Source organism: Merops nubicus, unplaced genomic scaffold (assembly GCF_000691845.1).
Source record: "Merops nubicus isolate BGI_N331 unplaced genomic scaffold, ASM69184v1 scaffold1844, whole genome shotgun sequence".
Classification (NCBI taxonomy): domain Eukaryota; kingdom Metazoa; phylum Chordata; class Aves; order Coraciiformes; family Meropidae; genus Merops; species Merops nubicus.
The window spans coordinates 2131-16103 of NW_008603421.1; the positions used below are offsets into that span (position 1 = coordinate 2131).

General features: G+C 42.8%; 1 protein-coding gene across 3 annotated transcripts in view; it reads right to left on the reverse strand.

The window, feature by feature from the left end:
• LOC103771340 (dystrobrevin alpha) overlaps positions 1-13973 on the reverse strand; it is a 79368-nt gene that overhangs the window by 138 nt on the left and 65257 nt on the right. For 2 of the 3 annotated variants that reach the window (XM_008938632.1, XM_008938631.1), the window contains 5 exons: positions 11832-11917; positions 10355-10468; positions 7224-7320; positions 6320-6340; positions 2137-2300 (listed from right to left, as the gene is read on the reverse strand). In XM_008938632.1, coding sequence (XP_008936880.1) covers positions 2137-2300; positions 6320-6340; positions 7224-7320; positions 10355-10468; positions 11832-11917 — 482 coding nt within the window. The remainder of the gene's footprint in view (positions 1-2136; positions 2301-6319; positions 6341-7223; positions 7321-10354; positions 10469-11831; positions 11918-13973) is intronic. The other variant, XM_008938633.1, reaches the window with a different exon arrangement.

Consider the following 13973-nt stretch of genomic DNA (forward strand, 5'->3'; position numbering starts at 1 on the left):
TCATTGCACTACAAGTGATTCCCTGCTGAACCTGGCAATAGTCCCTTAACCATCAATCATGAAAGATTCTTGTGAGCTGCATGAAATACTCCTTCCCTAGGAGCAGGCTGTGGGTAACCCATGCCTAACTCCCCCAAATCCCAAGCATAGCTGAATAATCAATATATCCCACAGAATCTCCAGACTGGATTGTTCACAGGAATCGGCAGGATTTGACTGCTGTAGATTCTTCACAACTGGTTGAATGCAAAACAATTCATTTTAAAATGTTGCCCAACTTCTAAAGAGTTTATTTTTTAATATATCCATTAGCAAATGATTACTGGATTGTAAATTAAACTCGTGAATCTCTCTCTTACACAGACACACATGCACTCAGACAGCCACTCCCTCTCTAAAGTCTTCTCAATTTTGTATCAGAACTATTGTAAACATGATGAAAGAGGAAAAAAAAAAACCAAAAGAGAAGCTGTGCTTTAACTACAGCTTGTCTGCATTACACATATAGAGACAGATCTCTGTTGGTGCAGCACAGAATGGAGCCTTAAAATCTCAGCTCACTTCCCCCACCCCCTCAAAGCTGTATGTCAAGTGACAGGATGGGTGGCTTCATGTTCTTTGGGTTTGACCTTCCCATGTAGAGAATATGGGAAATAATGACATAAAGCTAGATATTTATCAAATGCAGTAGTTCTTAAATGTGATTGCTTGCCTTTTTATATTGCCTTTTTTCTTGAACAGAACACATTTATATACCTAAAAAGCATTTGCCTGAGGCAGCCTTAGTATTGTCAATTGTTTTATTTTATTGTGGCCACTACATTACTGCTCTTACCCTTAGCTCTGGAAGGAAGTGTCCTATAACAGGATAGGGGCTAGAGGTCCATATTTTTGCCTGTCTCGATTTTTTTTTTCACACCAAAATAAGAAAAATATGTCTTTCCTGTTTCTTCTGCCACAGAAAATGAGAAATCCAGCAAACTGTTCTGTTGGGACCAGGAATTATGCCCATTTTCAATACACAAATTGACTAGCACTTCAGTAAAAGGTTCTTAATTGCATTATAGATTCAACCTTGTCTTAAGATAGGCACAGACACAATTCCCCTGAATATCAAGGGGAAGGGTGCATGAGAGTGCTGAACTGGGCTCCTGGGAACAAGCATGCTTTCACTCTAGAAGAACTCCAGAGCCCTACTTACATTTGATTTGTACTAGGGAAACAGGGAAAAAAATTATTCATATAAAAGAAATGCAGTGACGTTAATATTTCAGAAGAAAGTAGATGAGAAAAATAAGAAATATGTCTCCATTTAGATCACACAGACTATTTACTTCCTTCAGCATTCAACATAATCATTTAATCTGTGGCCTTTGAAATGCAAAACAGTTTAAAATTTATTGTTACTTGACTAAAGAGTGGAAAGAGGAGTGAGAAACACGATGCAGCCTACAGCAGTTTTCTGGAAATGCAAAGGAAGGATTCACCACGACCTCCAGATTCAATTCCTGTCTAGCTGGACCCTTCTCACAGGCCCAAAACAAAAGGACAATGGATAACAGTCACCAGTTCCATCATGGGATGTTCCAGTCAGACACAAGGACAAAAAAATTGCCCAGTAAGCATGGTCAGACACTGGAACTGAGGCTGTGGAAAATGTGTGCTAGAAGCCACCCAGAACTCAACTGGTTAAGGTCCTGAATGGTCTGATCTCACTTTGAAGCCCTCTTTCTTGGAGCAGGAGGACATGGTGACATACAAGAACCCTTTCCACCTGAACCAATTCTATGACTGTACCATCTACTCCTAGCAAAGTCTTTATTTAAAGCCAAACACAATGACAACCCCTTGCTGAGGTCAACAGCAATTCTTCTTCTGATTAAGAGAGCATTTGATAACTAGTCTGACTATCTTGCATCAAAAGTCCCTGTCCAGTTTCTGCTTACCTGCTTGGACAGCACAGCCTGCTGGCTGACCAAGCCCATTTTCAAAACCACAACACAGTTATTGCAGAATTTTTTGTTTTTCCATTTCATTGCATGCAAATCAGAAGCTCAAGTTTCATTAGTCATTAACCGTAAGAAATGACGACCTCCTGAAAATCTCCAAGTCCCCCAGACAAGCTGTGGGTGAGACTTACTCTGTGCAAAGGCTTCCTGCACATCTCCTCCCACCCCGGTCAGCGAGTCCTGAGGCGCGTGCGTCGGGGTGGAGCAGGCAGAGGCAGACCTGATGGGCATCGGAATCGGTCGGCTGATGGTGTGGCTGGGTGAGGAACGTGGGGAGCCTGCCCCTTGGGTCTGCAAAACAATCACAGGGGGTTAGACGGGTCTTTGCAAGAGCCCTCACCTGCTGTCCTCGTCACCCTAGCTTAAAGGCATCATGCTGGTTGTAGATCAGCTGGGTAATGCTCACTTGGCTAAAAAAGAATGCACTGAAGTCAGTTGTTAGAGTGTGGCAACGCAGAAAAATAGCAGGGTAGGAAAATATGAGTCAAGATCTGACTTCCTTCAAGCATGGGAAAATGTCAGGCAACTACATTAAAAAAAAAAAAAGTTAAGAAACACCAAAGTATAGCCCTCCTCTCTGCCCTTGTCCCTCTCTCACTGCCCCAGTTCACACACACGCTTGGTAAAACTCCACCCACGTGGGCTGGGGGAAGGGGGAGGATGGTGGCACGGGGCTGGCTTTCAGCCTGGGCAAGGGACCCAGACAGCCCCTGCCACCAGAGCTGCCAGGAGAGCTGATCACAGCCCTGCCCTCCACCTCCCTGCAGGAGAGCACCACGGTACGTGCAGCCTCTCAGTCACATAGTCTGACACTTGCAATAAAAAATACCCTGTTTTTTAACACTCTCCATTTTTTATTTGGAGCTAGAGAACTCTTTTAAGCCACTATTAAATCACACGCTGTTAAATCGTTCAGTCTACAGGACACACTCAGGCACTCCCAAAACACTGTGGGGACAGGGCAATATAAATTCCTGCTATGGGTTCAGCTGCTGGAAGTGAAAATGTTTGAACACCAGCCGTATACAATGTCATGCTGTTAGCACCTCACAGTTAGTGTCACTTAGCTGAAACTCAAGCAGACTTGACAAAATAACCCATTTTTACAAACACAGCTGGGTGAGCGATACCAAGAGCCACAGTGCCCCTTCCATCCCCTGTTTCAAAACCCCTGGGAATGTGTCTCCACATAAGGAAAACCAAATGCTGGAGCCCAGACCAAACTGCACACGGCTTTTGACTGAAAACCTGTGTTTGGTAGATGCCAAGGATGGAGGTGGCTTGAGGGCTGTTAAAGGGGAACTGAGACCCATGGCCCTGGTTGTTCACAGTGAACAGTAACCCGAGGGCTGGGGGTTCCCTCAACTTGGCTTTATATTGAGAACTCAAGAGAACTTCTTAACTCTTCCCACAGCATTTATTTTGACTCCTGGAGTGTTTGCCACTGCAGCCCTGATTTGGTTTGGCAGATATGTTCTAAAAAAGACAACAGCAGCCTATTGCAGGAAGAGTGTGGCACTGCCCTTGAGATTTTTATAAATTCCTGCCCTGGACCATAAATAATGTATCAGAATACCAAGCTATTTGTTCTTTTCTTCAATCACCCCTTTCTAAGAGACATTATCACCAGAGAGACATCAAGGGCAAATTAGGTTTATGAGGAATAAGCACTTTACTGATGGGAGAATGGAGGATTTAATACTTATAATTTCTTTAATGATTGGTTTTAGAACATTTAAATGATGGATGAAAGGGAAGTTGAATATATAAAGGCCAGATGCTCTCCTGTTTCTGGAATCATCTGTACCCACTGCAGTGGAAATGCAGATCTTGAGTCTTCCAGAGGCAGGGCACAGAGCAATGTGGAGACCCTCCAAGGTCCTCAGAGGTCATACCCCCTGCACATCAGGCCAGGGGTCTGGGACCTACAGCTACCTCCTTTCATGTTTCAGCTTCTGTGAAACAAATCTGTGTAAGAATTTCTGGTTCTCAGCTCCCTCGTTTGCTTGCTCTTCTCCCTCAGCTCCTCTTTGCCTTTGATCTCAGGTTTGAGGAACACCAACAACAGCAGGAACTTTCAGAGAAGATTAGAAAAAAAATGGACAAAATTTGCTTTCTATAGTCAAGTCACATTCAAGGAGTGAACTTCAGAAGAGGCATTTTATTTACTAAAAATAACAGATGCCTGCCAGTACTTTGCTGGAATTTTCCCACAAGAGAAATCTAAAAGCTGCTGCACACCAGTGCTTACCCTTGTGTTTCCTCTGCAGCTACGACTGAGATCTTGTGTTTAGGATAAACAGTGCTCCCTTATCTGTAGCTTTCAGTCTTGGGACAAACTGTTTGGGAAGCACAGGGAGAAGAAACACTTGGAGTCCCCTCTCCACTAAAAAACTCCTCTGTTTTTATCCAATTTGGGCAGCACCAGACAGAACTGATGAACAGCAAGTTGAAGTAGGAGGATATTTGGGGATACCTGCTTTACTTCAGTTAAACTTTACTCACCCAGATTCAACTCAGCCCAAGTCTGTGGGGATGGAGTGCTGTTAGCTTTGGATTCCTGCTTAGTGGTTACCAGGAGAAACAAGGTTCTCACAGGCTAGAGCCAACAGTCTGAAACCTGCTATGATGATCATAACAGTCTCAGCAGAGAAGTTGAGCACCAGATTGCTCCCAACTCGAGCACCACTTTGGCAGCCCCACCAGCTGAGGACTGTGTGCTGAAAGGGAAGCCCCCACAGCCACCATGGATATGTGGATGGCTTCAGCTTTTATGTTGTATTTGGTTGCTGCTATCAATGTACTCATGTCTTCTAGGAAAATTTCCATGTATTTTATTTAAATCACCATCCCTACTCATCCTGCTATGGCTTTTCAGTGAACTCTTGCTGGACAGGGAAAGATTTCCCAGTAGCAGATGTCATGCATGCTTCAGAGAAAAGCCTGAAATGCAGAGTGGCTTCAGAGGAGCTTTAGCCCATTGCTCCCTCTGCCGGAGCTGAGCTGGGACGACACGGGGAGAGCCTGTCTCAGCCTCATCCCACCACACGGATGGGAGCTACTCGTTATCCTTCCTCAAGGAAGGGCAGGAGAGAAATAGAAGGTCCATAAGCGTTAGATGAATTGCCAGGCTGCTCATTCCAGTTGAGTTCCTCCAGAAATTAATTTAATCCTGTTTCTCTCAACAGATGAAAATGGCACAGCGTAATGGGGATCATTTAATGGAAATTGAGAGTAATTCTCTGGCATCATCACCTGGTATTCAGCAAGGCTATTAGTCTGCAAAAAAGAATCATATCTCATAGCCTGAAAATGTGCTTTCATTTATACTGTCCAGTGGACATTTTACATGATAGGGAAACTGCTGTCACGTTGGAAGCTTCTCTTTTGTGCATGGAGTACTGCAGAATCAGAAAAGACAGCCCTTACATGGAGGTGATCTTGGGCCAGATTTATTTTCTTGTGTGCAACTGCTTGATGCTTTTGAAAAATTAGCCAAAATGTTAGTTTTAGGAAGGTGAGCATTACCCACAAACTCTGCATGCTCTTCCACAGACAGAACACAAGACTTGTGACTGTACTTCTAGTGATGAAAGCAGGAGGAAGTGTTTTGTTAAAATTAAACATTTTTATTGGAGTCATAAATCAGACTGCTGCCTGAGAAGTGCCTTTTTTTTTAGCCTAATATCTTTCCAAGATCCATTTCGATACTTAAAAGCTCCAAACCAGTTAAATCTTCTAAAATTTAGCAGCAGTAATATAAATACTTGCCCTCTTTGATCCAGGTTGCAGAAGCCTTTTAAAAACTACATCATTTTCCTGAAGACTTGTGGGGCTGTTAGCATTAACAAGCCTTAAAAGATATGCAGACAATGCCCTGACTTTTTCTGGGTAATGTGGGATTTCAAACTCATTGCCCTGGTCTCATTTAAACTCAGTTATGTTTTTCTTAAAGATCCAAAGTTCTCATTACATTTTCAAAATGTTATCTGTGGTAGAAGCCTTCTTTCAGTCATATTCTACGTTGGTTTCACTACATTTGGGTGGTGGTTTCCAGATCTTACGTGTTCTTATTTAGAGGAGTGAGAAAAAGATCAAGACTTCTTGTAGCCATGACTCACTTTCTAGAGGGCTAAGATACTTAATTGTGAAAATTGCTCCAAGACCCTTGAAAATAACGTGTGAAAGAATTCCAAAATATTAATTTGAGTCAAAAGAACACGCACACATTTCAAGCAAACGATATAAAATAAATCATAGGAACACAATCACATTTAGGAGTTAGTGAGGCCTTCAAGGAGGTAACTTACTACCTGTTTCAATTCTTCTTCCTAAAGAAAAAGAGATTAGCCAGGATGTAAGTGAAGAACAGAAAAGAAAGCTAAATTTGGAATCTATCTTAAAAATGCACATGCTTTTTTGATATCTTCCTTTTTAACTGAGTCCCCCTGTTGGGCTGTGTTTCCTCTGTTTAACAAGGGCCTGTTTCTGTATTTATGAAAATGAGCAAGTAGCATTGGGGAAGCATCTGGAAGATCAGAGAGATGTGGTGGTCAAATGGCACATCTGATACAACTAGCAGTTGGATGGGGAAAGTTAAAGGAGCTAGCAAAAGCAATTCTGTACTGTCAGCTGGAGCAGCAAACAGTGTACAGTGCTGAGTTGTTTTTCTCACAGTTACTCATTAACTTGTTTTATGTGTTGGTTTGTTTCTTAGTTTTATTCCCCCCCCTTTCTTCTGTATTTCATGTCCTCAACAGAGAAAACTTGAAGAACACCCAAAACTGGACCACAAAATTGTTTGTTTGGATATTGCTGAATAGCTGATGCAGAGATAGCTAGCCTGAAATCCAGAGATGTGGCCAAGTCCTTGTACAAGAGAGGAAAACAGGATGGTACTGCATCATGCTGCAGCATCATTTAAATGACTATATTAATTCCTCAATAGTTCAGAGTCTGTCTCTGACATTCCATCCACTTAGCAGTAGGTGACAATGATGGTGCAGTGTTACTGCAGAACAACATCAACTGAGCACCATTTGAAACCCTTAAACTGAAAGACAAAGGCAAAATACAGAAAGGGAAGGAAAGAAAGCCAAATTTAACAGGTGGAAATAGTCAAGCTCTGCAAAATTCTGTGGTCATATCTCCTCCCTCTCCTCTCTCACTTCAGTCTGCCTGTTCTCCTTGGTAGTATCAGGTGGAGCTCCTTACCTTCAGCAGTTTCATGAGGCCTTCCAACTGAACCATGAGCTCCCTCCGGCTTTCCTGGAGAGCAGACATCCTCTGTTCCAGCTCATCCTTCCTCTGTCTGGGAAACAAGCAGATTCAGTCAGAGCTTATCCCTTCACACTGTCAGCAGCTTTCAACTGCATCCTTCCCCCAGCTTGACTATGAGGTCTATATCTATAGACCATGGGGAAGCAAACACACTGGGTGAAGACAGGGCTCCAGGAAAGCCAGGGAGCTCCCTCATACTGGGAATATTTAAGGGACCCAATATAGTGATTAGGAAAAAGCCAGGGACACAGACCCTTCTGCACAGAACAAACAAAATTCCAAAAAATTTGTGTTTTATCCCCTCTTGGGAATGTCTTGCAATTTTTGTCTGTGGATCTCTCTAGTCAATAACCTCACTCGGTGTCAGGAGAAATTAAAGCCATGCCCTGAAGAACAGCAAATTACAGCAGGGACACCAAACAGAGCAAGATAGGAGAGAAGCTAAGAGAGTTCAGAATTCAGTGAGAAAATCAGTGATCTGCTTTAGTTTCCTTATTTTTTTTTTTCTGAAAGCAAGAGTAAGACCATCATGCAGTGGAGCTACAACTGCTTGGAAACAGCTCTTTGGACCTGGAGTCCAGTGGTGGTCCTGTGACACTGTGACAATGCAAATACTGAGCCAGCCATGGTTGTGAGAGCCAGTCTGCACCCATGTAAAGGGAACAGCTTTGATTCTGCACAGCTCCACTGCACAGGATGGGGGTTCTGAGAACCCCACACTTACAGAGAAGGTTCAAGCCCCTGATTTTGAGCCTTCTCTGTAAGTGAGCAGTTGCTGATACAAGCAACACTGGCTTCTGCAGGGTTGCTCATGTGTGGTATCTCTCACCTATGCAACAGGATCATCTAGTAATACTGCCAGGTTGTATTTACCCTTCTGGAGGAGCAATCTATTTTCTGCTACAATTGCTTCTGCTGGCTTTTTTTTTTTTTTTCTTTTTCCAGGCATATAATGGGTGGAAATGCTCTGAACTGTACAAAAGCATCCATGCAATTCAAAGTGACAGGTCCTAGCACAGACCTCTGCTGGGTTTTAGATTCATTTTGGGCTTTAGAGACATTCTGTGGAAAGGATCTAAGCAGTGTACAATGTACAGACCTCTCCTCTGACTGTTTTCTCCCACTGTACTCCAGAGCAAGTTCTTGGAAATAATGGACTTTCCAACCTGTCTCCAAGACAGCACCAGTAATGTGAAGGAACTCTGTGTTCAGAACCTCATTTCTGTGTGTCTGCAACACTACAGCACCTAGTGAAAGATGCTGGGACAGGTACCCACAACACAACTTACAGATTCCAGCATTTCTTAATGTTACATGAGGTAAACTGCCCTGCTGCCCTAACTGCTTCAAGCCCCAAAACCTGTGGGTTAACATCACTGTTAATCAGTGCTGCTGTTCTGAGTCCTGCTGTTTCACACGAGGTGTAAAAGGTGTGAGGTTCTTAACAGCCTCCTGACACCTCAAGCATCTAGGAATTTGAGGGGTTGTTGAAATTCCACAGCAAATTAAAAGTCATTCTTTTGCCTTTTGGATGGTGAACGTTTTAGAAGGTCTGCAAAGCAGTACAGACCCACAGATGAAAAGTTATTTTCTGCCTCTGACAGTGCATAGTAAATCAGGAAAGACACTGTAATTGAAGAACTCAGCTTCAGTGTGCTAGGGACATCCAGTGTCAGGAAACTCAAATAAGGATGTTAGGCTTTTAATATGTGTAGCAAAACTGAAAAGCAGGAAAAATTAAGTAGTCACTCCACTAAGAGTGCACAATCATTTGATTTTTTATTTTTTTTTAAAGATAATGAATCTTATTTTTCAACAACATAGAAAGCAAATCTCCTAAACCTGCTTAAAACAGACTTTAGGCTTGATGCACAGGAGCTACATTATTGGTACATTTTATGCAGTGTACACTTTTTCATTACAGTTTTATATGTCTCACAGAATGTCACTTGCCTGTAGATATCCAGAAGTACTTCTAGACTAAAATCACTCACAGAAATGAACAAGCTAACTTAATCTTCAGATTGGAAAGCAAATGTGATTACTTGCAAAACAGGAAAATATTTTAGTGTGGAAAATTCAATAATAAAACTATACAGCATTTGTAAAGAAAAAATGTAGCACAATTTCATATAGTAATTTCCTTTGGTGATGAGTGAGGAGTGGCTAAGTGACCAAAAATGTTCTTTAGACTTCTCATGAGAGAACTGCTCTATGCAAGGGGGGGATAAAATTTAATCTAGCATTGTTTCACTAGAAAGAAAGTGTTTACACTCTATTCTTATCCACATGAAGTGTTTTGGATAGTTTTTGCTGGATTCTCTGTCTGGCTTTTACAACAGGAACTTCAGGACTTGCAGGGAACCTACAGATCTGTTCCAATGACAACTGTACTCCTTCAATGTGATACACATGGCAATTAGCAAATCCATGTAGAGCATGCCAATTAACATGCAGACACACCCATATCAACGTTTTAACTTGGTGGGAAAACTAGAAAAATGATCCTCCAGATCTTCAGCTGCTGCAGATGACATTGCCACTCACTTCTCATGTGACAGGGAGGATCATTCTGCAGCCTGGTTTTGCACCAGGAAGAGATCTGACCTCTCCTCAGAGTTCAACACATGGGGGAAATTTCCAAAACTTAACGTCTCATTCTGGCTGTATTTCCATGTATCTCTGTATTTACTTTAGCATAAAAGAAAAATCTTTGTAGAAGCATTTTCTCTGACAGGACATTTTTCCCCATATAATTAATGGCATTTGGACAGGGCAGTGGGGACCTATTCCAAATGACCTAAGGGCCTAACTCTGCAAATGCTAGTGCACATGCTTAATTACAGTGTGGATGAGATTCCTCCTGCATAGTTTAAAGCACAAACTTAATTACTTCTAGGACTACAGCCTGCACTGAAAAGGGAGAAAAAACCACACATTGCATTATTTATGTAAAAAAGCCCCCAAAACTGTAAGCCAGGCTTAGCTCTTATTTCTCTGTTGACTGAGAATGACTGGTTGGCCCCAGCAATGGCTGGGTGGATGTTTTACCACTGTGGGCTTACCTCAGGAGCCGGAGCTCTGCAAGCAGAGTGGGATTTTGTTGTGCCTTCTCTGGTGTGGGCTGAGACGCTTGCTCGTGCTCAAGTCGCAGCCTCTGGATCTCCTGCAGGATTTCTCTTGGGAAGGGGAAGAAGAAGAGGAGTGCAAGTCAGTCATTTTCCACAAAACCAGCTTCCTGGACATTGCAAGAGGAGAAGAAATATGATTATATATAGCTCTTCATCAGTGTAGATATAATGACTGGTCTCCAACCAACAAAAGAAGCCCTCGGCAATGGGAAAGGGCTCTGGATATTTTAAAATAAACTTTTAGGATTTTACCATAAAGGGAAACATTTCTTCAAGGTCCCCCAAAATCAGAGGTAGGCATTAAATAGCTCTATGCTCAATTACATTGCTCCCTTCTATTTCTTCTCCATAAACATTTCAAGCACCACATGAACTTAAGAAAAAATAACTTATCTGGCCCTTCCTATCAGAGAAAATACTCAGCACTTAAAAATACACTTTTAGTGTAAGCAGAGATGTGAGAGTGGTCAACAGTCCATGGAGAAGTGCTTTAACAGGACTTGTTACGACCAGCTCGCCAGCCCTGGAGTGCTGTCAAAAGGCTAACACAAAGCTGTGCAGCAGAAGGGTGGAACCTCTGTGAATTCTGTCTCCTCTTCACCCCTGGCTGGACAGCAGGCGGGCAGGAGGCAGCCCTGAACTATGAACGACAAACGGAGACTGGAGCTGGTGGCTCATTACGCGGTGACAGAAGGCAGTGCAGAGTTTGGAATAGGAAACCATCTGGTCTGGGCTGGCCTCTATTTTACCATCCAGCAGTAAAGCAGAGCTCTGCTGTCACACATTTCATGGCATCAGGCAGTCTGATACCCAGGGCCAGTTCCTCTCTTGCTAACAAATGGGCACTGCTCCTTTTTGGGGCCAGCTGGCCTATTTCTCCTGGACATTCTCTCTCGGTCACATCTGGACTCAGTGGCTCATTTGATCAGCAGCCTAACTTGCTGCTAACCTTTCTGTAAACCTTTCCCAGGCAGCCTGTTCTGGAGAGCTTTAATCATCCTTTTCACAAATAAAAGCAGGGGAGCATAACATTACCAGTGTGACTGATCCTTTTATCGTTTCACATTATAGTGCTACAGAGGATCCATCTCAAAGCTAATCTGGTTTTCAAACAGGACAGGCTTTTTTTTTTTTTTTTTTAAACTCAACAAACAGCAGCTGCAAACAGTAAAATATCAATGATTACATCACATCATTGAGCAGCACACTCATTAAATGCATGGTGGCTGTGGATTTCAGAGCCTTTGTCACATTCAGGGGATCTTTTTGTGCTCTGTGCTTTTCGTAGGCCGAGGTGCCTGTGCATGTTTAAGCATATTGCCCAGAAGTAGGTGATAAAACATGTTAAGCAACAATCAGACATGGAAAATACATGAGACTGAAAACCCCCAGATGCCTTGTGGGTGCTTACCGGTTTTTATTTTCAAGCTCTGCAATCAGCTGCCTCTGTTGCTTGTTTGCATCAATGGTGAAGGAGATATCTGATGCCCCTCTCTGCTGGCCCTGCTGCTGTTGTAAGAAACAGAAGGCACTGAAGGAGGAATAGCCAGCATGCCCTGTGAGTTCAACACAGATCTGTTTCTGCTTAGAGCAAATGCAGTACCAGGCTTGCCTATGCTACAAAAAGAGCATCCCTGTTGTGCTCATACCTGTGGGGCTCCATCGCTAGTAAAAGCTGAGGAAGTGCTGGAGTACATAACAAGTCAGTGCTTACCTCCCTGTCACTCACTGCTCCTTCAAGGAGCTTCCTCTGAAGCAATTGTAAAAGGCAATGCATTGCTGCAGGCAGGTGCTGGAGTATGGTTCTTGGGTTTGATAGAAGAGACCAGAGGAATACATTGAAGCAAACCCCAGTGTCTCCCTCCAAAAGGAAGGGGACATGTTTCTGGTGTGGTGATGCTTTGTTCTCTTCAACGTATGCTTTTCCTTTCAGTTTGAAAGCTGTACTCAATTTTCAGTCTGGCCGTGGGGCCCATTTGGCCAAGTTTTCCTACACACTCTGATGATGCCTCATAAAACCTCTTTCCCCAGTCCTTCAGGGACAGCAGAGCCTTTTATCCAGTAAAACAAAGTGGGAATGAAACTTCTTCTTTCCAAATTAGGCAGTGCTCACTACAGCTTCATTGGACTATGCTCTTTTTTTCATCTTCACCAGCAATAACCAAATACTGTTTTCCTGGTTCACACTCCTGGATTTCAGCATTGTATCAATGACAACACAGAGCAAGATATTTAAAGCTTCACTGCCATCAAAGATATCCACTTATTTCTCACTGCAAGCTGAAAGAATCATACATTAAAAAACCCTCTGCTGAGTTACTGCTGTGATTTGAGTGTTTCTCATGACAAAAACTCTGTGAAGTGTAACGCTGGAGCCCAATTTTATGTGATGCCAGGTAACTCCTCCTCCAGGAGGTGGACCCTCAAAAATGATGCAGATACTCCTCACTGCTAACCTTTGTTAGCACTGTCTGTGGGGAAAGGGACAGTATTATTTATGCCTGCAACCACTTACTAGTTTTTCTGCTATGGGCACATTTTCCCATTGTACAGGGAAGCAGAGCCATGCACAAAGAAGAACAACTGGTTCACTCTGGTGGATGCCACAACTGATACTGGGGGGAATGAGGATCTTTATCCTGACTGACCAGTGTTATTACTATATTTCATTCCTTAAAAAAACAAAATGACCATCAGCAAAGCTTTAAACATTTCCCCTGTGCTCTCAATGTGATATGACTCTCATGTTCAGAAAGATTTCTGTATACAGAAACCTTCACTTTTTCTTCTGTTTCTTTTGTTCAAAGAGCACAGTTAGTAATGAGAAATTCAGTATTTTTCTTCAAACCAACTCTATTAAAACAATACTTAAATATTGTTTCCTAAGTTTTCTCCTGTACCACAGACACAAGTTATATACAATTGATTTCTACCTGTTTCCTACCCATATTAATGGGAAATCTTGCTCCTATATAATTATCACCCTTCAGAAACACGACCATCACCTACAGGTTGCCTTCCATTTGAACCCCTGTGCCACAGCTCCATGAGGGATTGACCTGGGCTGGGTGGGCAGAGCAGGAGCACCCTCTCTTCCCCTGTGACATCTCCCAGGGCAGACAGCTGCATGGGGTGGCAGGTTCCTCTCTGCTGCCTTCACGTGGGATCAATGTGACTCAATGACTTTTTTTTCCACATGAAGAGTGGTGCCTGATTTCACCCTTTCAATTGATCCTGCAGTGTAAATCTCAGTGTGAAAATATGCTTCCGGGCACTCTGGATCTGCTGCTTTTCACTTAACCATCATTTATGGTCCCCTGTTCTATCAAATGTGCTGAGATAGAAAAAAAAGTTACTAGGCTGACCTTATTTGTGCCATTTCAGATTTTATACACTTCGATTAGGTTCCTGCTTCATTCTCTCTTATTCCTGAATATAGTTAGTGAGGTTTTAGCCTGTCATCACCTTCTATCTTGGGATACACAGAGCAGAATAATCATTGCTCTGAAATGAAAATGGGAGCCAGTGCTAATGCAGGGGGTCATTACAGTCA